At 39.5% G+C, this 25,972-nt stretch overlaps 1 protein-coding gene across 1 annotated transcript in view; it reads right to left on the bottom strand.

Moving 5' to 3' along the window:
- MEP1B (meprin A, beta) overlaps nucleotides 1-24,245 on the bottom strand; it is a 46,584-nt gene extending 22,339 nt beyond the window's left edge. Inside the window, exons 1-13 of the mRNA XM_009885978.1 lie at nucleotides 24,183-24,245; nucleotides 19,768-19,786; nucleotides 19,532-19,582; nucleotides 19,381-19,424; nucleotides 18,299-18,371; nucleotides 17,097-17,214; nucleotides 12,874-13,052; nucleotides 11,151-11,369; nucleotides 7,827-7,979; nucleotides 6,858-7,073; nucleotides 3,932-4,399; nucleotides 1,852-2,034; nucleotides 1,168-1,393 (exon numbers count right to left, since the gene is read on the bottom strand). Of these exons, the coding sequence (XP_009884280.1) occupies nucleotides 1,168-1,393; nucleotides 1,852-2,034; nucleotides 3,932-4,399; nucleotides 6,858-7,073; nucleotides 7,827-7,979; nucleotides 11,151-11,369; nucleotides 12,874-13,052; nucleotides 17,097-17,214; nucleotides 18,299-18,371; nucleotides 19,381-19,424; nucleotides 19,532-19,582; nucleotides 19,768-19,786; nucleotides 24,183-24,245 (2,012 nt within the window). The remainder of the gene's footprint in view (nucleotides 1-1,167; nucleotides 1,394-1,851; nucleotides 2,035-3,931; nucleotides 4,400-6,857; nucleotides 7,074-7,826; nucleotides 7,980-11,150; nucleotides 11,370-12,873; nucleotides 13,053-17,096; nucleotides 17,215-18,298; nucleotides 18,372-19,380; nucleotides 19,425-19,531; nucleotides 19,583-19,767; nucleotides 19,787-24,182) is intronic.
- Between the last annotated feature and the right edge of the window lie 1,727 nt (nucleotides 24,246-25,972).

Raw genomic sequence — 25,972 nt, forward strand, 5'->3', positions numbered from 1 at the left:
TATTGTTTTTCTAGTTCCTAAGCCATTTATTCAGAACGATACATTCAACCCTGAAAACGAGTCCATTTGCAGTGTACTGCAAAGATACTGACTGTTGGGGGACTTCAGGTGACCCAGCTTAAACAGAGTTATGTATCACATCCCCCCTTGTTTCCCAATAGAAAATTGGAGCTGAAACTGACTGCTGGTCGCATACTTCTCTAGGACAGAAAGTAGGTCACGTACGCACAAGAGCCTCAAATAGTTCAGAGATTTCAGCAAATAAATGTTTTCTTTCCATAATTTCAAAATCAGGCATAACGTTAAGCATAAATTTTTTGTGTCTTCTTGGAACAGCTTCTTGACATTTACTCATATTTGTGACCCGCTTCCGATGGGTTGCACAAGAATTGTTTTTTGAAAGGTTTCTAAATGAGGAGATATAACACTTAATGAGTCATCCTGACTCTTGTTGCTTTTGGCCTTTAGACGTTTGCCTCACAGCGCTCCCCTGGTCTACCTGCCCTGGCACAGCATCACATAAGGTTACTATCTTCAGCCCTAGAGCTTGTTTGAGAGCTGGAACAATGCTGATCAGCTGGGTGGGTTACATAAATGTATCCAACAGAGAATTAAATAAAAGTTCTTATTAATTTTCCTGCAGGGCAAACAATCTTTTCAGTCCTCAGCCTTCACCTCTGGTTTCAAAGGCAAGCAACTACACTTTGAAAATTCATGGTCATAATTTACACTACACAATATTTCTGAATTAAATTCTAAAAGAATGTCTTGCTGATTCCTGCCTGTGAAGTATTAATCATCTTTTCTACTGATATAAATGCTATTTTGTTTCAACTGCATTTATATTTAACTCTTATAAATTTTGCTGCAGGGACTCCTAAGGAGAGGTACAGTCCATTGTATAACATTGGACTACGACATTACTGAAAACGCTAAATACATTTAAAACATAATTTACAGGGAAGTCAAGCGGAGTACTTCAAAATGGTCAAATGCTGAGGTTAGGAGCTTTGTTGCCCAAACTGGTCGTAAGTTTAGTCTCGCAGTAGCAGTTGGAAATTTTTGCCTTAATCAGCTATAGTCTATCTTTTCTTTCTTCCTTTAGTCTACTAGAAACTTTCATTACTCATCCTAAGATTGCATTTCAGAGTGAATAAAGGCATTTACCTGCACACTGGTGCTCTATTTACAATAACGCAGACACCATCATTTTCACAAGGGTTGTCTGGGCAGTAACTGGGAACCTCTGTTGCTGGCTTTTCGGGCAGGGTGACAGAGGCTGTTGTGGTGGCAGCGGTGGTGTTAGAGGTAGGTTTGATGGTGTTGGCACCGGTCGTATTCACAACAAAGGTGGGTGAAACACTTGGCTGAGTTGATAGCAGATGTGATATATCTGCATGATAAAAACACAAGAAATAAGGTCTTTATTTCATGTAATTTTTCCTCTTATTCTAATGATAAGTTCTAATAGTGAAGAGCAAAGATCCTGTCCACAGCTATAATGGATAAATAGTCTTTTTTACCTTTCAAGAGCATGAATTATTTTGGAAATGTCCTCTAGATTTCTTCAGAAACACATAATTTTATTCAAAGTACTCTATTCAAAATAATTTTCACACGATTAGCATCATTTTATACACCTTCATATGAGATAAAGGAATTATACCGTGCACGTACTTATCCACAAATTTATCCAAACATATGATTTGACTTTAGATACACGCATAGTCCCAAACCTGTTCATTTGCAAAGTACATAATGTATATTTATATCTACAGCACTAGTGACTTCGTAAGTATGTGACGCTCCATGTTTACTGTAGCATCAAGAATATCAGCTATGTTTACATACCTTCCATTGTTAAAAGAATATAAACACCATCTTCTTTAATAAAGTTGCGGCTTCTAAGTCTCTCATGAGTTAAGAATGCACTCGTTCCACTTCCTGGACCTCTTCTGAATGTAGTTCCATTGGGAAAAAATGCTACAGATCCCACTTTATCTGGCCTATCCCAAAAATAAGTTGATGAGGAATCTGGGAAAAAAAAATAAATTAACTGAATGTGAGTGTGGGACCACTCTGGATTTCTTTCTCAATAAGGTCCCTTCCTTCTCAGATAATCGCTGCTGCAAAGTAGTGCTGAGGCCTCTTTCAACAATCAAGACAGTCTGTGTCCTACTGTGCCTGCTTCTGCTTGGTTGCTCATGGATATCGTGAATGTGGAGAAGACAATAAATTACCTTAAACTCATGGAGTAGGAGCAATGCTGAACCTGCCTACAATATTTGCAGCTTGTTTTGCCTGAGATTGCACACTGATGAGATGCACTACACAACGGAGATCTCCAAAGGCTGGGTTTAGCCTGAGGTATGGAGAAAAGAACCTGATGGAGATGAGGTTATTGGACAGCTAGTTGAAAACCTGTTGTATTTCCTTTTTAGTTCTTTTAAAGTGTAGTGGGCAAGAAGACAAGTAGCACATGAGTCATCTGTAAAACTAATTAATTCAGTGCTTCTCAAAAAAAAGCATCTCTTGATGTGGATGTAGGGCGGAGGGTACTTGAACAACCTGAATGGTCACAGGCTGCTGATATCCCCTCCATCAAATCTTGTTCTAAATCTCAAAGATAAAAGTATCTGACAGAGGGAGAAGAAACTGCCTGCTCCAACACCTCTGCTGGTTAGAGAAAGGATAGGAGTTAGAAGGCTTCCCTTGGGAATCTGGGGCTATTAGCAATATCTGAACAAACAAGGGAGAATAGAATCACAGAATTGTCTAGGTTGGAAGGGGCCTTTAAGACCATCAAGTACAATTATCAACCCAACACTGCCCAAACCACCACTAAACAATGTCCTTAGGCACCATGTCTACCCATCTTTTAAGTACCTCCAGGGATGGTGACTCCACCACTTCCCTGGGCAGCCTGTTCCAAAAGGAGAAGAGAAGAGTGCAAACCAACTGCATGCCCACAGGGTCAGGGAAGGAAAAGGGCTGAGCACTATGACCGTAACAGCAGAGAGCATGGGAAAAAAGGCAACCATCTATGGAGGACCTGGTGTGATGCATCTTTCATTTACAGGGGAGGACATTTAGTCTTTCTAGATTACCCGCATTGTTTTCATGTAGACAGTGTCGTAGAAAAATGAATGTAAATCATAAAATTTTAAAAATAATACTGTGGATTAGACATTTTTTTGCCTTCCTTTCTGGACTAATGTTGCGGTCTGAAAGCCCAGGAAACGAATTCAGTGGTGGAGGTGGTTTCTTTTGGCAAAACTCTTATATCGATGCAGAAAGACGTTTTGGCTTAAATCCAGTCTTCATCTAATGATGAATACAGGGGTTTTCTTTAATATCTCTCTCTATAGAGATTCCTACCATTTCTCAGAGTTACATCTTTACCTCAACTGCCTCCTTTCCAAGTTATTGTGGACAATTGCTCCTTATCTTCTTATGCCTTGAACAAGTACAGATTATGTAATATGAATCAGTACTTTGACCATCTGGAGGTTTGCGCTGACACCACTGTACCTTTTACAAGGAGGGAGGGGTTTTGTTTAATAGCTGCACTTTTATCTGGTATGAACTCTGTGTATTGTTAATTCAGTATTTGTCTTTTCAAGCCTTCTGGAAAACTTCCATTCTCATTCAAGCAGATATAAATGCATCTTCACAGAGCATATGAAAGAAATTTTAGTAGTGGATCATCCCCCTATTTCTTATGCAAACCAACTTTGAAATCCAGGGTCCCAGCCTAACCTACTTGTATGTTTTTTCCTGTCTGTGGATCAATTATATTGTTGCTGCAATCAGATGAAACATTCCAGAAGCTAAAAAAACCCCACACTAATTTACACAAAGAGAAAAATTGACTCTTTATCTTTTGGCTGTGTTTTAAATGTACCGGATAGCTCATCTGATTTTAACTAACCTGATAATTTCAGAGGGTCGGTTGTTATACTTCTTTGGTTTGACATCCGATGACGAATATCAGGATGCTGATCAAGGAGAATCATGGTACCTTGTTGCCATGCACAGGGCCATTGCAACTGATCATCATTTGCTCCAGAAATCAAGTGCAAGTACATTGCCAAATTAAATGGGTTATCAGTGGTACCGTTTACATACAAGCTGACCTGAAAAGCATATCCTTTACTAGAGTAAAAAGGTGGACTGTATATTCTTCCTGCTGTCCCTGCTGGACTTGTGTCGAGGAGATGTGTGAAATTTCTGATATGCCAGACGTGGTGGGGACACTGAGTTTCTGACAAATTGATGTCATCAATAGAGAGGCCTCCATTCGATAAGGCACTTCCTCTCACGCCTTGAAACACAACCCGGAATTTACTTGTGACATGCAAAGAAACGTGATGGAGCTGCCAGTAAGTCTCAGGTGAACCTGAAAAAAAAAGGGTAGGGATTTCTGAGTAAGCAGTACGGTCAAACACTGCACAGGTCTGCAGACCCTATACCAATACTAGGTAAGAGTTTCTCAGTTACGCTGGCACCAACGTGATGGAATATATCTCCTGCAGAAGCTACATTTTCAGTGCAAGATCCCATTTTCTCAATTCTGTTTTTCAACAGATTTAATATGCATAGCAGTTCCTTCATTTGAGTGAAAACATTGTTCATGTTTTTTAGGACTACTTTTTCTTTTATATTTTTTAAGAACGTTGCACTAAATTAGTATAAATATAGTGATAATTAAATGCCCAAAGATGGCTGTCACCTGTGTAAAATGAAAAAAATTCAGAGGAAATTATATTTAAATAACTGAATAACAACATATCTCAACAACAAATGCTACTGAGAATTCTGAGATCCTAGAACTACAAGATTTGTTCATTCAATTGGTTTTGTATATTTAAATGGCTTGTCGGAAGTTTGCCTATGCAGAAGCACAATTCACCCACCAAATGGTCAATGGTACGAAGCTCAAATTAAAGCCAGTCATTTGCAAAAACTACTTAATGTGATAAAAACCTCACTGCGTGTCTGATGCTGCACCCAAAAGTGCCTGCAGTGGCAAATTCCACTTGACTCCAAGAGCAGTGTGTACAAAGGGAAAGATCTCCACACAGGGGTCTTGTAAGGCAAGTGAAAGTAGGACATCCTTTGTTAATAGTGTGTGCAGCAAAACAATTACTTTTGCTGCCTGGTTTATGTTCACCTGCACAGAAGACCAGACTTTCCGCTGTATTTACGGAAAAAGCAGTGCCAACCTCAGGTACAGAGCTCATGTTTCACGTTCCTAACAATTCTAAATGCAACACAATGGATCTCAGATATGAGTCTTAATTTCTTGCCTTTTTTCAATACCATTATATTAGTAGGAGAAAAAGTAAACCCAGTAACAAGAACAAAAGCACCCCGCTGTTTTCCATTAATTTGCCTTCTGCATATACTAAAGTTTTTTTGAACTGCACAGATTATACGGAAGACTGGGGTTTCTGACTCATGTTCAATGAGAAGATCAGCTACTGTGCTGTAAAATGTCCCACCCCCACAGCCTCCCCTGCTTCCAGCTGAATGCAGCCACAGCTGCCACAGACCACCAGAGAGGGTTCAGGGCTTGTCCCTCAGGCCCTCGAGCGTGGCGGTTCAGTGCAAAGCCATGAGCAGCTCAGCCAGGGTGTCAGACCATGGCTGGAAAGGGTGGTAGTGTCACTGTTTTTTCCAGTTTGTTGCCTGTGTTGGTGAGGGTAACCTCGCATGAGAGAACTGAAACAGCTTGGGGGGAGAAAACGATCTTAAACCATTTCTGAAAGTTGTACCAGAGATTGTCAAAGTAGGGTGCCCATTTGGTCATAGACATGAGATCAGAGACTGAAAAGGAAATTATGGACTTGAGAAAGCAGAAATGGTAGATGGGATCTAATATACATGAAAAAGTGTGGAGAAATTAATCTTGGCTTCAAAGTAGAAGCTTGAAAGAGTAGGCAAGGCTGAGACTGATCTGAAATCTACACCTGCCTTAGCAGTCCTGACACTTATATTAAGGATTCCTGATGGCACATAGGGATGACCAAAGCATTAGGGTGAAGAAAAGAGTGGAAAAAAGAAAAGGAAAACAGGCACCAGCAGCAGCTGAGCCTAAAGGGAGAAAAAGAGGCAGAAGAGTGGACTTGATACCTATTTAATAAGAGAACTTGCCGAGACCTTTATGTAACCAGAAGATTGAACTAGTTGCATCTGTAACGGAGATCAAGTAATAGTTAAATATTTGAGAAAGTAATTTAATCATAAGGTGACTTTGGCAATTCTAGCTTAAAGAGCTCTTGCCCATTAACTGACCTCCGTTGCTCATTCTGTCGGCCGTTGGCTCCTAAAACCACAAGAACTTAATTTTCTTCAAACTACAACACAAATCATGATCTGCTGCCCATATATTTCAGTTAAGTCATTTCAAACCTTGTTTAAAAAGTAAACTAAATTTTATTTATCTTTTTTAAACTGGTATGTTAGGCATTCCAGGGCACTTATACTTTCCATTTATTTATTATTACTTCTTACTCATTGTAATTTACTCTAATGACCAACTTCATCTGTTGCTATTGACACCAGCAATTCTAGAACAGTTAAAATGACTGCTCCTGGAATCTTAGCTATTTTGGTGAGAAAATTATCTTGATAATGCAAGAGTTTGTAATTTGTGGTAATTGATTATATTATAGGAAAATGGCTGACTGAGGATCCATCAAGTATAATTTCACCAGTAGAGAATCAATTACATAGTTAAAGAAGCCAAAGAATAATATGCTAGGAGATGAGTCACTTTGCTACAATATTTTCCCCCAGTACTTTGAAAAGGATCTTGAGTATAGATTAAACCAAAATGCATTTTTATTCCATACCTTTTATCTCTTCAATAAGTCTCAAAGTACCATTTGGATGGGCTGAAGTATACTCCCTGACCCCAACATACAGCCGGTCGCTTTCATGACCGCTGTTATAGAAATAGAATTGTAAGCACTGAAAGCCCCTTTTGGGGTACAGAATTCGGCTCTCCAGGATAGCTCTGCTTCCCTCTGCTCCAGCGCTGGTGTTGAAATGCATGAAGTAGCCAGAATCTGTCAAAAGTCAATGACAAATGAACAGTAGAGGAGAGAGAAAACAATTTTCCTGGTGTACTTGTATTCTTTACATTGTATTGTAATACCAATAGAAGACATGGTCGAGTCAGGGTCAGGGTAAGCTAGACCCTGTACAAATCCTCAGATTGAGGACTATTACCTGTTCACATTCTCCAGAGGCAGAACTGTTCTTTCTTGCAACTTTTTTTCCTCATTTGCCTGTCTCTAGCAATTTGTAATCAAAAGCATGGGCTTTTACTCTTTACCCAGAGCCAGTAATTCACAGTTGACTGTCTTTGGAGGAATGGTTTAAGCTCCTGAACTCATGAAGTTTCCTCTGATGGGTTAGGAAACAACTGGCTATATTCTCAAGTAGTTGTTCACCTGAGCCCTGATAATACACATAATTTCTAAATCCTATCCTTTCCAAAGACTCACTGAACAATTATTCAGAAAAGCAGCAATCTTTCTGCTGTGCCTGAACCATAGGTCAGAACATTTTATATAGTTCTCATGTCAGGATGTGACACTAAGACTAGAAAACAGATCAAAAGAGATAAGGACATTCAATCTTCTTAAACAAGCAGAAAATGGAATGTATCACATGATGTCCTTAAGTATGTTGCTTAGTTAAAAAATAAACGGTAATTTGTCAACAAATAAACAGAGAGCAGGGCCAAGATCGAAGTCAACTCACACGCCTCTGCAGAAAATATTTCTCAGAGAGATAAGAACAGTCTTTTCTCATACCTTTGCATTCTCCCATATTAGTGTGATCAGTATTTGGCCCAGCAGGAACCCGAGACAAACGCTGCCAATCACTGTTGTCATCTGAACTTTGAATCATGCCACATATATTTTCAAGTTCAAAACTGCATGTGTCCATGAAACTTAAGGAGGAGGCTATAATATAAAAAAAAAGAAAAGTTGTGAATCTCTATTACATGGTATACTTTTTAATTCTGAATATCCAAAGCCAAGAGCAGAAAAAGACTAAATGCAAACACCAAATAATCAGCGGCTTCAAATACCATCAATGTTCACAGGTATAATGTTCAGGAACTCAAAGCATTGGGCAATTAACACTGACATTAATAAGATGTCATCAGGACCACTCTGGGCACTTAGCAAGCACATGGGAGTGCCTGCTAATTATCATATCACATTTTTTATTTATAAAAGGAACACTAATATCAGCCCGATCCCACCAACCTTCACACAGCCAAAAGGTCCTGAGACTTCCCATGCATTCCTCTGCCTTCTTTGGGCCATCCCACACACGGCCACAGATTTTGATAAAAGTTCACTAATGTATCAGCTGGAAAGCTGATTTTGAAATATAATACAGCAGAAGTTATTTCACTGCAATAAGCAAACCCTGATTTTCAAGATGCTGAATTGAAAAAAACGTTTGGTATAGGTACATTTGGGACCAGTGGATATCTCATACAATTTTTTAAGGTGTCTTGCCTATAAAAAGTGAAAAATCAAGTGAAGGAAGACTGTGCAGCTGAATAGGAAAGGGAAAACACATATGAAATGTTTTCTCTGTCTAAAGCAAACCCTGCACAGGTGAGAGAAGACACAGTCCAGATTTATCCCTATTCTTAGATTCGTTTCTCATTCTACCATGTCTGAGCCCTGTGTAACACTGGCCTTGATTTGAAAAGAACTAAGTTAATAAAATGCTTCATGATTATTGCTTTTCAAACAATGTATAGAATATTGTGGCAGGTTTAAAGGTTTCACTGCACCGCAAAAAAGACCTTGAGTATCAGGAAAAATCAACCTCACTGGCACGCCAAATGCTTTCCTTCAGCTGTAGCTCAGGGAAGCACTTGAGTATGAACTGCTGCCAAATCAGTTGTACTGCTGAGTTGTTTTGTACTGTCCTCATAGAAAGCTAACAACCCTCGAGAGGTTGCAAGGATATCAGAAGTTTTGTATGACTGATAACTTTTAAGATACAGTATTGGTATGATATTGTAAAAACTAAGAAAAGATATTCATAGTAAAGGTTATATTGACTGCTGGAGAAAGAAAAAGAACCCAGCCAGGGTGTCAGCAAGAAGGTAAACAAAAATGGAGAATTATTAGATGAAACAACTCTTTGAAATCAAAATATGAAACAAAATATGAAATCAATTTGACTGAACAGGAAAGCAATAGCCTAACTACCTTAATTAGAAAATGCCGGGAGGCATGGAGTGGCGGCCTGAATGGCAGGATGAGAGTAAAGCAAGACTCAATAGCTTACAATGTGATTCTAGATTAATTAGTGAGATAGGGGAAGGGGGCACTGCTTGAGGGAGGTTTTGAAGTCCCCCCGCACCAAAAGACAGAGACTTTGTTGGTATGTAATGAAAGGGCGGACTTGGAAGAAAATATGTGGGCGATGAGTGGCGAGTCCTAACTGCCAGTGGCTGAGGGAAACCTCATCATCAGTTCTGTCAAGTAATATGTTAGAATGGGAAAGCAGACTAAAATCTTCCGTTATCATATGGCCTGAAAGACAGTCCTGAAGAAGATAGCAGAACAGCACTAAAATATCAGTCAGGATTTCTTATGCTGTGGGTTGGGTTTCTTTTTCAATTTGAGAACAAAGCTTCTCATTTTTAATGCAATTTCCTAACCACACAGGCCTTCAGTAGAAATTCGGCTTAAACTTTTCCTTAAATCATGTTCAATTAATCTTTTGATCCCTCTGGGAGGATATCTGCCACCCAAACCATGTTTGGCGTTCCCTTTCTCTAACCCGAAAGGATCAGTCTCATGGCTGGATGGGCGAGAGCTGGGACCTGTGAAGCAGCCGTCCTCCCTGGCACAAGGGCCAGGTAGGCAAATGGTGGGTGACCTGAAGACCTCTCATGGCTCTGTAAATATCATACACACTATACAAAGCCAAGGGACAGAGTGGGGAGCAGGGCAGATCCTGATTGCACTGAGGGTGGTGGCAGTTTTGTCACTAATTTCAACATGACTGGGGCTTATTTCACTTGGGGAATATGCCTATGGGTTGAGAATAAAGTTAAAATGTCATGAAGTATTTATGTAATGCACAAGAATGATGGAAAATATATAAGATTAATGAAGAGGAAGAAGGACCCCATCCACTGTTGTAGGGGATCCTACATCCTTAGCTGTAGGCACTTCTGTAAGACCTAATTGACTGTGTGCCAAATGCTGGTAGATAAGGCTGCATGTAAGTGTATGTTCAGGTTAGACCTACATGAACAGAAATATTTTCATCAGAATTGTATGCTCAAAAAGGCACTGTTCTAATAAAACAGTTTGATAATTAATTAAGGTATCTGTAGAATGAAGCTTAAAATATAATTCTAAACCAATACTTACTACTTGGGATACTGAGGCAGCGAAGTAAAAGTTTTCATTTGAGTGCAAGGACACATTTGATGCAGTCGCAATTACAGAATTATATTCCAGTTTAGTAATAGATTTATCTGTATTTCTCTGTCTCTTACTTTCACTCAACTTTCTAAAATAAATCCCACCTGAGCAAAGTAACTCTTTTGGCCACTTTTGTAAGAGACTGCGTTTGAAACTAAAAATAAAAATCTAAAAAGCTCCCATTTTCTTCCAAACGGCATCTGTACCCTATTTGCATGAACACACACTCTGTCTCACAGATTGCGGGAGAGCAGAGTAGGTACGATAGCCACAGCAGAAACATACTCATTTCTCTACACTGTCTGAGCAACAGCTGTAGAATAATGGCGGAAAAAAATGAAAAGCTTTGTGCAGAACCACACATTTTAAACAGCCACCCAAGGGATGAACAAAAATCAGCTGCTGCGTGAAGCTGGTTTTTAACTAAAGGTCAGATAAAATTGCACAGAAAACTCTGCTACACAGCAGTGTTTCTGCAGGAGGGCTACGTTATTTCAAGCAGTACCATTATTTCTGGTGTTTTTAACACAATTCACTTCTCCAAATATATTAACATCTCTTTCACTTGTGCCCGGATGAATCCAGCATATATGTATCACCCTCATTTCTTTCAAATGCTAGAAGCAAAAAAAAAAAAAAAAAAATAAAAGAAATGGAGAAACTTACAGCAATTGTACAGCCGGTTCAGTTTCTGGAGATCATAATCACTGAAATCCATCCGCTGTCCTATAACATCCATGAACTCTGGTATGTTAGTGACGATGGTGGGTTCGGTTCCATTCCTGAATGCATTTTGGCTATAATGCATCACAGAAGTATAGTCATAGGGAACATTCAGGGAGTCTGACGTTTTATCATCATATTTGTTGAAATTATGATCTTTACCTAAATGGGAAAAATAAAAGGAAAGATTGTTTGATGCCCAAGAGGACCTAGTTTTGATGTACAGACTTAAAGTGACAAAGAATCCACCAGATTCCCAAGGGGGGTTTTTTTGTAGTTGTTTACTTGTACTTACTCTGTAAAACTATTTTATTTCTAGTCTAGTGTTATTTACTTTCCTCTTTCAACCACTGGAACATAACATGATGACTTCTGCTGGATGAAGGAAAGCTTTTTGCTACCAGAAATCTTTTCCCAGTGAAACTACCTGTAAAAACTTTGGTGGCCTTGTGATACCCAAAAGTGGAAATGCTGTGTCCACACTCAAATCAATGCAATTTGCAACTGTAATGCCTCCCTCATTCTAATCGGTATCCTCTGATGTTTAATTGCTGGTCATTTTAGCTCGCAATAAACACATCAGAGTTGTCATCAGATAAGCTTCCAGCATTTAACTTTACAGATATTTTCTGGAGTATAAGCAAAGAACCATTGCTCACTACCCAATGGAAGGTAAAGTTTTAAATTTTTTAAATTAACCAGAATACAGTAACTTTATTCTGGTCAGTGCAAAAAAGCTGCAGCAGTTTCAAATAGCTAACAATAGCACAACTTGTCATTAAAAAGTCAGCAAAATATAATGGAAATCAAATAACAGAGTCCAACTAATTTTCTGTAATATATACTTGCATATGCACCTGACTATTGATCACGACTAAATAAGAATGCATTAGATTTAATCAGTATCTGTTTTTTTACAGTCTTCTGTGTGTACCTGTGTTAGGAAAGCATCCAGTCTGTGTATATGACTTTTGGTTTTGAAAGTCACAGAGGGCAACGGCAAGCTGAAGAGGCAGAGACGGAGCAGAGTCCCGATGGCCCCTGTGCCAGCTCTCAGGCTTCTGCCAAACACGCCAACACTTACACTCACAAGCTGCATCGCTGAAGTAACCGCTCGTGTGATGCGGACCCTGAAGGGGGTCTCTCCTCTCTGTACACCCTCTCTGTGCTCTCTGCTGTCTCAGCTCTGCTGCCTGCACCGGGTGTAGCATCCAGGGAGGAAGAAGACAACCAGTGTTTTCACTGGAGATTTTCTACTGTCTTTGGTCACATTGGGCTTTTCAGAGTGGGATTCTTTTTTTTTCAATTACTTTTGTTTTGCTAAGGGCTCCCAGAGTAACAGTGCTTTTATGGTATTCATTTAAATAAACTAATTTATTCTTTTCTGTTCCTCTGCTGTACAACGTGTAGCCCACCAGGACTCAGATCTCTAGTGAGGTCTCCGGGAACAGCTGTGGCACAAGGAATAACCACAGCAACAACAAACGAGGCTTTCTGTGCCAATAGCAATAAATTAAATTGCTATTTAATTTATTGATATGCTGGCTTTGAAAACTAAGTCCAGGTGAGAGAATAGTGTGGCCATCAAAGGGTGGCCGGAAGGGATGTTCCACTGCTAAACCCCCTAACACCAGAGTCTGAAAGGAAAAGCCAGGGTATGACTGACCAGCCTGAATCCTGTCCCAGATGATGGACACATAGTCGTCCCGGTCAGACCTTGACTGCTCATGCCAGAATCCCAGGGCGTGCATGAACTCGTGCTGGATCGTCCCGATCTTGTCACAGTTGGCTCCGATGGAGAGCTGCTGCAACCCCTCTTGGCGGTTTCCCACTGAGGACCAGCACCTAGAGTTAAAATAAAACGAGCGAGAGCTCTGTGAGACACATACCATCCCCATTGCACGGGAACTTTGGAATCAGTCTGTTCAACAGGTATATTTTTAGCCTGAGTTTTGAAGATACATTTTGCTACAGAGAGCACTTTTTCATTGATCTGTTCCTTACCCGATCCTTTCCTCTCACATTTAGCCCTGTTTCGATGAACAAGCAGTTCCCTCACTCTGGCTCTATTGTTTTTAATGGGTTTTCTTTAGCAGAAAAATGTTGAGCTATTTGTGACTGAAGAAGACTGATGAGGATTTCATTGGTACCTGGTAAACATCAAAGACTATGGACACATGATTTAGAGCAATCAAGTTGCTGTGAATGAACAATTTTTAGCTGGACCACAGTATGTGACTGTGACTGCACTTTGAGCCTGTCCCTATGGTAAGGTAAACCAGGTTTACCTTCTGAAAGGTGGGCAGATTTGACAGTGGTTTTCACAAGCTCTTTTCTTTCTACTTATTTGTGAGCTGCTGCACTAGAGCACTTGCTGCTGACACACTCACAAAGAAGAGCAAAACCACAGCTGTTCTGGAAGTTTTTACTAAAGAATAAAAAAATTGGGTAAGCTATCTGCACAAGCCAATAAAATGGCACCCCATGTCCACAAACTAGCGAGCACAGAGAGTTACATTTAAATTGATATTTTATGCAGCAAATAAATCAACACTTACCCAATGAAGTCCATAAAATTAGTAGGGTGCAAAATATGCCATAGGATTTGCAGTCCTATTACCCCAGAAATTTAAAAACACCAGCACACCATGCGCTTTCGAACCCTGTAACTTATTAGCTCAACATATTCCCCAGTATTTCTCTTTCCACAAAGCAGCACAGGTCTTGGCTATTGATTACTCATTAAAACCACAGCATGAGACCTGGGAAGGAGCACATGTGGCATCCACTATTTCATGGGCTTCCCTTGAACAAGGCCTCTTATTGACTATGCAGCTTTTTCTGGTTGTGCAGAAGTCTAAGAAGTCCATCATGGCTCTGGGTCCACCTCATACCAAAGCAGTTGATTCTGGCTTCACAGCTGCTCTGCAGAGCACAGTGGGCTACAGGCACATCCAAGACACTTGGCAAAATTAGCATCCAAATGCCAGGGGATGCAGCTTCTTCCTTGCCTTCAGTCTGCCAAATGCCTACGACACCATCGTTCTGCAGTCACAGAAGGAGTCAATGCTTGGTCTGTGTTACCCGGCACTGAGAATAAAACTAGGTGAGTGGGACAGGGCACTCCGGAGCAATGGGCACCTGGAGCCCCATGTTAGCAATGTCTTTAGGAGGGGAGAAAATAAGGGGAAAGTCCTAGTTTCTCCAAACGTGTGAGAGCCGTATCTCCCCTGCTTCAATACTTTCTGCATTGCTAGTTGCTCTGTCAGAGGCTAGAGGAACAGAGAAGTACCTGCTCTGACTAATCCCACCAACCTTCTTTTTGGAAGACACGTGCCATCAGTAGCAATGATGCCATCTAGAAACTCTGTTCCCTGAGAGCCAACACTTATTTCAGGCACATTTTTATCCTAATGTCCTGCTAGTAAATAGCTTCCCATAGTATCACAGCTCACCAGTGTCAGCACACAGACACTTTGACTTCCCAGCACCAAGCTGGTTAGCTAGGGATACGTATCAATCCATCACTGCATGTGTTCCCTTTGCCGTGTGCCACAGTGGCAAAGAGCTGAAGTGAACTCCTAGGAGATCTCCATGAAAACCTGACGTCCCATGTGAAAATACTAGAGATGGGGTTGATCCTCCCTCATCTGCTAATCATTTGACTTTCACACCGTGCAAGTTTTTTTTGCTGAACAAGTCCTGCTCTTCATGAGAAGAGTAGGGAGAAATTGCACATCCATTGCAGGATGCCATCCCAGGCTCTTCTGTGAGCTTTGCAGGCACCTGCCACATCTGATGTTCCTGCATTTCCATAATTCACAAGCATCCCTCATGTATTTTGCTTAGCACACAGGCTGGAGTCAAGAAAAGGTCTTTAAGCAAATCCACAGTCTAATCTCTGCTGCAGATGCATAGACCTGAACAGAGGATGAGGTGAAAGGCTGTGTGCTAGAAAACCTTACATGTACCTCTACTCACTTAGCAGTATAAATATATACATATATCTGTAAATATAATGCAGGCAGTAGCCAAGGCTTGGTGAATGGTAGATAAAGAATGTGGACACGGAGAGGGCTGCTTGCGTGGGGGTTGATGACACTGTGTATGTACCTCAGAGACTGCAAACGTATTTTTACAAAGGACAGTTCACACAACAAAATGGCAGCTGGCTTCTTCTGTGGCTGACTTCACTTGAATACAAAAGCATAATCCAGACAGGAACTTTATGGCCTAGTACAAATCCTTTTGACACAAAGTTCCCTCACCTTCCTCTGGCTGTTTTATGCATGCAAGCCAGGATCCGAAAGGCAAAGATGATTTATCAGCTTTTTCTAGATGTGATAAAACTTTATGAATCCAGCTGGTGTTGCCAGGGACTTTGTGCTCCTGTCTGCACTGAACTCTCTGGACTGAGGTCTTTAGTCTGCAGTTAGAGGAGTCTTAGCTAATTGGAAAAAAATAATAGTTAGGAATGACAGAGTGGAAATGGGTTGGTTTACCCACGTTTCACCTTATCCTGAGAGGAGGAGTGAAATGAAAGGCAGTTAATGCAGGGTCAGTCCTGATAATTTCTTTAGACAGCCCCGAGGTAGCTCACTGAAACTGGACAGCCATTTTCAGGAGGCAGCATTTAGCTCCAATCTTTTAAAAAGCACTGCTGAGCATTAATTGTTTTACAGATGTGTCAGATGAGACGATAGAAACATTTCAGGGCAAGGAACACAGTAGGCAGTGAGGGCAAGATATGTTATCCCACTAGAGTGGCTTGTCTTCTTCATCACCATCACTCATCTATTTTTAATAGACATATAAATGAAACATTGTGCAGAGGCCTCTTACTTGCCATAGGCATTGTGGTTCTTTTTCAGGTACAATTATTAGCAAATTCAATGCATACTTTATGTGATGCAGGACTAAAAAATTTAGCTACATGAGTTTTCCATTTGGCTCAAAAAGCTGAAGAGTCATTAGCACAGGAAAATGCATTGCTCCCTGAGCCTCCACTTATACATCTTTTAGGGTTGAGTTTCAATGTCATGTGCACAGCATGAACAGTAGAAAATATAAAGAGCCAGGGACCGAAGAAAATTTGAAACAATTATCTGCTACAAATATCTCAGAAGAAGCCAAAGGGAAAGGGAAACATTTCTATTATCAGAAAATCTTTTCCCATTTATGAATGCATTCTCATATCAGGAAATGATTTTCTGAAAGTAAATTTCCTCACCAGGCTATCAAGCTTTCCTTGATCTTTTCTAACTGAGAAATGGTTCAGTATAGAGTGGAGAATACATTTGTTCTTGTTGCACTGTTTTGACAGAGGGACTGTCTTAGAAAAGGAAGCAGCTGGGGCAATTTTGACTTCTTTACTGGAGTCTTATTTTGCAAAATTTAAGATTGAATAGCATAATTATTTATCAGAAGAGGTAAATAAATTGAAAACTCTATAAAATATCTCAGTGCCGTGCAGTATTTTAAAATATCGCTGCTATATCTGAATGCTGGTGTGACATTGTTCAAAAGCAGTTCCGTTTGTTATAGTCAAACAAATTCATTGTCCCACAGTTAGAATTACTGTATTTCCACTGTTTTTTTGGTTTTTATTCTAAAAACTAAGGTTTACTAAGAATGACCATTTGAAAGTAACACTCCATATATCCAAAGATCAATCAAGAAAACAATTGGCTTGTTTCTGATATCTTTTACTATGCCAAGAAAGCTACATCTTACAGAAGTACTTCTTCCAATTAAAAAAAAAGACTGGAAAAAGATACACAGCAAAAATACAAAATTATAATCACGTATATGAGTTTTAGAGTGAATACTGGCCATGAAAGCAGCCTGTAGCCAAGTAGTATGAGAGTTATTTTACATTACTCCTCTTACCCACTTCCTTTGAAGACAGATATGTAATTCTTCTCCCCTTCCCAAGGTTTGAAGTCAATGCAGGTTTTCAGTCGATACTGTTCAAATGCCTTGAGGATGAGCCCCTTTGCATTCATTTCTGCAAAGCAAACAGAGTTCTTGTCAGTACTGAGCCACTAGGTTTGTACTATTAGCTGTATGGAGCAGGTCCTAAGGGTGGTCTTGCTCCAGCAATCTTTGATTAAAATAAACTGGCTTTTTTGCTGAAGTAAGACCTGTGCAGGGACCTAAAAACCCATAAAGTAGTCTGTTGTGACATTATATCTTCCTCTTGTTTTGTTTCTGTGTAATTTTTCTGTGGTACTTCCGTATAAAATAGAACATGATGAGTATATAACACATGATAGTGCATGGTTCTTAATTTTGCAAATTCTTTCATTTACTTTGCTGAGATTTATGTGAGCAAGTATTAAATAAACAGGGAACAAAGACATCGCATTTCACCTAGTACAGACCGCAGGCTACAGATCTCTCTCAGAGCCTCTCCAGAACCATTAACATTATGTCTGAGTTACCTCTTCTAAGTGACTTGCAGGGTTTCAACCCCTTCAGAGGTTTAGATTTGAATCTAAACTGGGAGTGGGTGATTTTTTTTTTTTTCCCCACATTATGTACTAAGGGCACAATCTCCCCATGCACTATACAGTAAGAACTCAAGCTCCCTGTCTCACCGCTTGCCTCTGCCATGCAGAGCCACAGCCGGGTGGATTCGAAGGGATGGAGACAAGCTATGACCTGTCCCTGGCCACATAACAGGGAACTCAGCAATGCAAACTGCATTGCCTGCCAGAACGCCAATTTGCCTTCGGTGCTGTAGATGATGTAAATGGCCAGGTAAGCCTTCTTGCTTTAAAAAGACCTTCGGTCCCTGTTTTTCCTTCTGCTTGATACAGTTTAACGTCTCAGACATATTCTCTTAAGACCAAATCAATCTGCTGGGCCACAGCAGAGGCAGGATAAGAACCATCCAAGAAAGTAGGTGAGAGCCAGCACCAACACCAAGACGATACACCCTGCTTGTGCATAGCCTGTCCCAATCCTGCTGTGGGAAATGGCCCACTCGAGACTCAGGAGAGGAACGCGTGCCACAGTATCTTTATCAACCTGTATTTGCTATTTCAGTCAACATGACACACAGACAAAGTCAAAGGCAAATACTGTACCCAGGCTATCATCAAGGACGTAGGGGATAACGTGGGGCCACCGATAGTTGTCACCAATGATGGAGTTTCGTTCCTGAATATAAGAAAGAAAGTAAGTACGCAGTTTCAGTAGTTTAAGATCAGGGATTACAATAGTGCTAAAGCAAAGCATGTCTCCTACAAGTTCATGTAAGACATATAAGAAATCAAAGAACTCAAAAACTCTTGGAAGGTCACTCTGAGGTCTAAGGATTGTGTCTGAAATCCCTTCACTCCCTTGTACCAGTGCATCCAACTTCTGCAACATTTTCTCTGTACAAATAACCTGAGATTTTGATGCATGTGTGAGGAGAGCTTCAGCTCCTGTGGGAAGTATTAAGATGTAAAGTCTGAAACTACACAGAAATTAGTAATTCTGTAATTTACCACAATGCAAGGCTTCGTTCCTGTGCCTTTAGCAAGTGATTTCCTTGCTTTTCACTGATATGCCCAAGACAAAGCAGTTCACCAAAAGAGAGAGTAAAACACTACTGACTTACAGGGGTACAAGACACTTTTGGGGTTTCTAATAGGAGATGTAACTTGCTACGTAATACTTTTTTTTAATTGATCAGATAGGGATACTGGACAGATGCTTTAAAATGTGGTATTACAGATCTCATTTTTCCATTGGTTTTAGTGAATCTACTTACATGATGAAAGTTTTGCAGCAGTGGTCTGTAAATATAATTGGCTTATAATAAGTATTGCTCTGATAAATTAAGAATCTTTTATATAAACCTGTCTGAATGTAATCAGTGCTGCTGAATCTCTTAAAAGTACAAATACAAAAACCACAGTAAAGGAAACAAGAAGCTAATAATATTGATCTAATGGCTAAACTGACCTTATTCTGGATAATGTTTCTGCAAATGCACCTGACTCTTTCATTGTGTATGACATTTGGTAGAAATCTATTCCCAAACATTTTCAGTTTATTGTTACATAAAAAGCATTTACTGTTAGTAGGAGCAGGATGCATCAATCATTTCCATGCCAGTGATAATTTACATTGCATAAGTCAATGACACGTTTCTGGTTTTATATTTGATATTTGAACTCACCCCGTCAAGTTTGATGTCTCCCTCAAAAAGGTCTAGTCCTAAAGCTAAGGGGAAGAGGAGATTAACATTCAGTTATTGTATTGATCTGTGGCTACCACAATGAAAATAACAACAAAAAAAAAATTAAAAGAGAAACTGAATTTTAAAAAACCTTCATTGATGTCAAAGATGTCTTGATCAATTCCTCCATCCACATCTATTTCTGAAAAAGAAAAAGACAAGTGAGGTAGGACATTAGCCCTTGCTGTTATCTTTATGAAGTGTGAAAATTAATGCAATAACAATAACAGTAATTATAAATCTGTGTCTGTCCTAGCGATGTTTATGAGCAGCTGTTTTTGTTGACTGCCTCCCGCGCATACAAATAGATCTCTAAACAGAACTCACCAGTTGTCTCCGGAGCAGGCTGGGGAGGGGGAAGAAAAAAAGATATTATTAGAAAGGCACATAATGAAATGCAGCTCGCGTTACTCTCTCAACAGTATTAGAGATGAGATTTAAGCTCAACTGACAGCACTTAGCGCATGGCTTTGTATTGGATTGACTGGACACACTATCTTCTCATTTGACTGGAAATGTTTATGTGTTTATCTGCTGGTTTTGTGTCCTTTCCGCTTCAGGTTGCTCAACAAGTAAGTCTCACAGTACTGCTTCTGTGGAGTTTTCACAACCATTTTTCCCTCGCAACTCAGGCAGTGCCTAATGGTCTTTCACAAAGGAGAAAAAAGAGCCTATTATTTCTATTAAATCGAGTATTACTGCTAGTCACATGCTGCATAGAGCCTATGGAAGCCATGCTTGATTTTCCACCATAAAGCTGAAGATGGGGGAATAGAATGAGTTGTCTGGCGTCACGCAGCAAGTCTTTGAAGGACGGGGTACCTCAGCGCCAGTTCAATGCCTTACATGGGATCCGTTTACCTCGGCAATACCAACTCAAAGGCCATTTCTGCAATGTGCAAAGTCCAAGTTCCATACTGGAGCAAGACCGTGATAAGATATACGTTGCACACTTTTCCTTGCCATAACATGCCCAAGTGTGATATGCACCTGCCACCTCCATTAAAAGCAATGAAGAGTACAAGATCAGAATGTTGAAAAATGGCAAAAAACAAGTCCATGCATTCCACAAGAATATTAATTTTGGTAATTTCTACCATCTGTATGATGGATAAGAAAATAGTATGGCCAGAATATTCAAGAGATTTAAATGCACATGTTCTTCTAGACCTGAGGTTTGGCACATAATGATGGGAACAATTTTGAGGGCAAACATAACTGTGGGGCCTAAAACTGATGGTGTTCATATAAAAACTTTAACCAAATGCAGAAAAAAAAAAAACCTTCCATGAAATTTCTTCATTTGGAAAAGGTTCAGAAAGAAAGCTTTGAAATTGTCAGAATGTCCTATGTCAGCTTTTTAATGAAAGATTCATTTTCAATCTGAAATGACTGTCTTGTGAAAACCAGCAAATGCCAGAAAAACATATTGTAAACACAAAACCCTGAAATCTCATTTTATCATTTTGATTCACCTGAACTAAAATCAATTCAAACTATTGCTTCACAGCTTTTGTCAGATTTTGATCACTTATTCTGATTGCCTAAGAGGGGAAACTAATTTTTTGCCTAACCAAGTTAAACCTATAATTTATAGGTTTAAGAGAGATAATGCCTAATTGGTATGAGCTGGCAGAATCAAATGCTTAATATCTAAATGTTATATAAACAGGCAAAGTTTTTAATCGACAGCAACTTCTTCTTAATTTTCTTAATGAAAGCTACCACCCACATATGTCCTTGCACAGCCTAAAAGCAGGATTTTGACCTTGAAGTGTTAGTTACAAAAAACATTAAGTAGAATCTGTTTCCTGACTCAATTTCTCCTGGAACAGCCCTGTTTCAGTACATCGCAGTCTTAGACTGTTTCAAAATTTGGTACATTTTAACATGCCCACCTCATAAAAACATAGTGTCACTGTAGAAAAGTGACAGAGTCCATTGAAAAACTGTTTCCAGAGTTGGGCAGAGGCAAATGCTGAAGGATTGATTTTGGTCTCACATTTCACTGAGTTAACTGGTATTATTCAGGTTTACACTGATACATGATAAATAAGGATGGGGACTTCAGAAAAAAGATTAAACATATAACTGTATACAGATACAGTTTAATAACCCAAAATATCTTTTCCAGAAAAATCATGCATGAATCTGAAATGTCAATAGACTCCTCTTACATTCTGAAGTTCTATTGCAGATATATCCTCTCATTACATTTCTTTATCACTGGATATGCATAAGACAGTATCCAGTCCACGTATTCCAGTTTGGAACTGAAAGTGTAGCTAGTAAAACAAGCTGAAAGTACACGGGCAAAGTGTGTAACACACATTTTGAAGACTTCATTTGCTTTTAAACTCCCACTCTTACACAGATTTCTAGCTAATGTGGAAGAAAAAAATGACAAGTAAAGCTTGCAATATTCAAAAATTAAAATCATATTATCATCTTTTCTGTTAAAGATTGTTGATGGGGGAGAAAAATCACACCTATATGTGTTGAATCCCCTTATAATCATTAATGGAGAGTAGAATGCTTCTACTGCTCCAATAATTGTAAACTACAATGTTCTCGTATCTACTAATCAGAAAACATAATTCTGCTAAAGGTAAAATCTGGCTTGCTCATGGAAAAGCTCCTCTATCTGCAGGGAAAGCTCACAAACTGAAATCAATGCAGTTAAGTCCAGCACTACTTTTGCTGTGTAAACCAAAATGTGAGTCCATGGCTGAAGAATACCAAATCCAGCGATCAACTGAAATCCAGGCTGGTCCTCAGTGTCTGAAAACTGCCGCTGAATATTTTATACTGTAGGAATCCCTTTCACCACTCCTTTCCACTTCCTTCTCAACAAAACTAGGTCTTTAGTCCTGTGAATCTCAATAGCAAAATACTCAGTTTAAAAAGGAGTATCTCTGTGTATAATCATTATTCGTTTGAGTAGCAACAGCTTCTGTCTCAATACCAGCCTGACAACTGAGACCTATATGATGCATTTCTAGTCTGAAAGGTTGTAAACAAAGAACAGATTCACATTTCATAGTCCCGTACAGAGGAAGGTTATATTACCTGCGGTGTACCAAGGAGGAATCTAAAATTTAGTTTAACCAATGCTACTTTTAAATCTACACACACACAAAATTCTGAACATTTGTAGTATTAGCCCCTAACTTTGGCAAACAACATGGTTTATGTGAATTAAGTGAGATTAAAGGTTGGTCAAACCCTGGCTTGTGAGCATGTTTAACTAGCAATTAATTCAAGTGTGTCTTGAACGAGTGGGAAACAGCTGACCCATTTTAGTCATGGAAAAAATAGGTAAGTAGACTCACTCAGTAATCAGTAGAGAAACAAATGGGCAATTGTGTACATAATTTATCCATCCCCAAAATATGCATGGTACCACCATGATGCCCTGGCATCTCTAGAAGATGATCCACCTCACCTAGCTTGGACATCTATTCAAGGATGCAGTAAGTCAACCCGTAAAAATTTCCCTGTCTCACCATGAACTTCAGTTCAGGAGTATAGTCAACCAGTTTAGATGAGACACCCTAACTATCAGTGTTTTCTCCGGACTATATAACTTTTAGTATCTGCATCCAGAAATACAAAAGAAGCTCTTCCTGGCTATAAGGCATATAGAAATTAAATAATTAACCCTGGTAATCAGACGCCCCTCTTTCCACAGGACCTGATTATTAGGAGCCAGTTCGATGTGTAAGAGCTTGTAGATGTTAGCAGCACCCTGCAACACCTACTACATGCTTTACCAAAGCCTGTAGAAAAATCTAAACAAGGCTGAGACTTGTGTTTCCAAAAGGTTGGACACAGAGGAACAGGTAGTCATGACTGGCAGTGGAAATACAAGGGAAGTGTGGGGTTGGGGTAGTGGGGGAGAGAGGAAGACTGTGGGAAAGTTGGGGACATGAGGTTGAGTTCTTGACTTAGAGAAATGTATGAGCATGTGTTCGTGGAGAGGAAGTGGATGCAATGGCCACAGAGAGATATTGGAGCTGGATTCATAGAATCAAACGGTTAAGCTGCATAACTTAAAATAGATAATGTTATTCCACTTAAATAATGTCACAGTAAGTAATAACTACTCTGTAGATTACCCTGAAGCTATGAGGAGCTGAAATGAACTTTCAACAACCTGCTGGGTTTTGTTCTCCAAAATAACTATATTGTGTATCACCAAAATTCCTGGCCTCTACAATAAATTATCACAAGATGAGCAAAATACTACATTTGACTACAAAATAAACGAAATGCAAAATCTCAATTGTTACTTTTTGGCATTAAATAGCTCAGTTGGATTGGAGTCGTTAAAAAGCACATCCAGTGGCTACAAAGGCATAGATTTCAATATCAAATATATTGTGTTACAGAAAACAAAAAAATCATATTTCCATTCAAATATGGACTGGCAAAATAAATTTTAATACTTATCTTGGTTCTAACCCCAGGCTTGCTGTTCTGGTAACATTACTTTGAATAGTAGTGGACATTTGCTTAGATGGGAAATGCAAGACAAGCTCTTCCCATGCATAGCCAGGCCTATTAAAAATAGCAGCACTAAGACCCCAAGGAAACAGAAATCTTTCTCTCTCTTCCATGCAGATGACAACAGAATTCTTGTTTTGCAAAAGTGACATACTTAAGTCTCTTCCTCTCAAACTCATCTTAAGCTGCATCGCTTACTCGATCATATAAAGAATATGCATTCTTTGTTTTCTTACCTGACTCCAGACCACCTGAAGAAGAAGCCAAATTAGGAGTGCAGACACAGAAAAGCAGCCCATGTTGTTATCCAGTCAGCAGATGCATGGACAGAATTTCAGACCAATTTGGTATTTAAGACAGTAAATACCATAAATCAAAACCTTTGTCCTTTCATTAACTATTAACTTGTCTACCTTTTTCTTGTTCAGTAAGCAAAGTCCATCATTATTATATTACAATAACTTACATATAGTTTAGCTATTTTTAAGCACTGCCATGAGAAGAAGTATTGGACACAAAGTGAAATCCAGGATGAAATGGACACAAGAAAATGGAAATACAGAGGAAATGGACACAACGAAATACAGGAAATTCCATTTAAATATAAGAAAACCTTTTTTTTTTTTTATTATAAGGATTTTTAAGCACCGGAACAAACCGCCTAAAGAAGTTGTGGCGTCTCCATCCTTGGAGACAGTCAGAACCCAACCAGACACAGCCCTGAGCAACCTGCTGCAGGTGACCCTGCTGCTAGCAGGGGGATTGGACTAGGCGATCTCCAGAGGTGCCTTCCCACCTCAGTCATCTTCTGACTCAGTGAATAAAGCTGGCACTAAGACCTTTTGAACCACTGAAAGCTAGCAAAACTCTTGGCAGGTAAGACATTAATATATTAATAAATATGGGGTTTTTTTGACAGAAAGTGAAAATGGGAAATGTGTGCACATAAAAAAAAAAATTGTCAGCAAAATAACTTCAGTATTTTGCTTTTAGAAAAGGCAGTGCCATTTCTATTGTTGATATATGTGAAACACTGCATTTGTCACTAACTCAAATAATGGTTTTCTTCTGGATTATTTCAAAATTCCATAAATTTTATTTTTTTAAATATCAGTACCATTGGACTATCACCACTGTCTGTTACTCTTTGGAGTCTTAGTTTCTTCCAACTTCAGTACTCCGTTCCACTTACTAGCTGCCAGAGAGTGCTGATATTGCCACAGTTTCTTCTTATGGTTAAACTGAAGGTACTTGTGGTAATTGTATGATAAGATTCGACTAACCTTTTGCTTTTTCCTTTCCCAGACCAACTACCTGGTTAGAACACCACAAAAAATAAAAATTGCATTTAGATTTTGCATTGTAAATACAGACTCCCAAACTGAAGTTCATCTACACCAGTGCACACAGCATGGGCAACAAACAGAAGGAGCTGGAAGTCATTGTGCAGAAGGAAAACTGATATAGTTGTCGTCACAGAAACATGGTGGGCTGACTTACACAACTGGAGTGCTGCAATGGATGGCTATAAACTCTTCAGAAGAGACAGGCAAAGAAGGAGAGGCAGTGGGATAGGGAGCATTTTGATTGTCTAGAGCTTAATGATGGTGACAATAGGGTTGAGTGCTTTGGGGTAAGATGAAGAGGCAGACAAAATATTCTATAAGAAGCTGAGAGAAGTCTCACCATCACTAGCCCTTGTTCTTGTGGGAGACTTCAACTTACCAGATATCTGCTGGGAATACAATACAGCTGAGAGGAAACAGTCTAGGAGGTTCTTGGAGTGTGTGGAAGATAACTTCCTGACACATCGGTTGAGGGAGCCAACTAGGGAAGGTGACCCACTGGACCTGTTGTTTGTGAACAGAGAAGGACTTGTGGATGATATGATGATTGGAGGCCATCTTGGACATAGCAGCCACAAAGGGGAGGGGAGACCTTATCACTCTACAAGTACCTGAAAGGAGATTGTAGAGAAGTGGGAGTTGGTCTTTTCTCCCAAGTAACAAGCAATAGGACAAGAAGA

Source organism: Charadrius vociferus, unplaced genomic scaffold (assembly GCF_000708025.1).
Source record: "Charadrius vociferus isolate BGI_N301 unplaced genomic scaffold, ASM70802v2 scaffold75, whole genome shotgun sequence".
Taxonomy (NCBI): Eukaryota; Metazoa; Chordata; class Aves; order Charadriiformes; family Charadriidae; genus Charadrius; species Charadrius vociferus.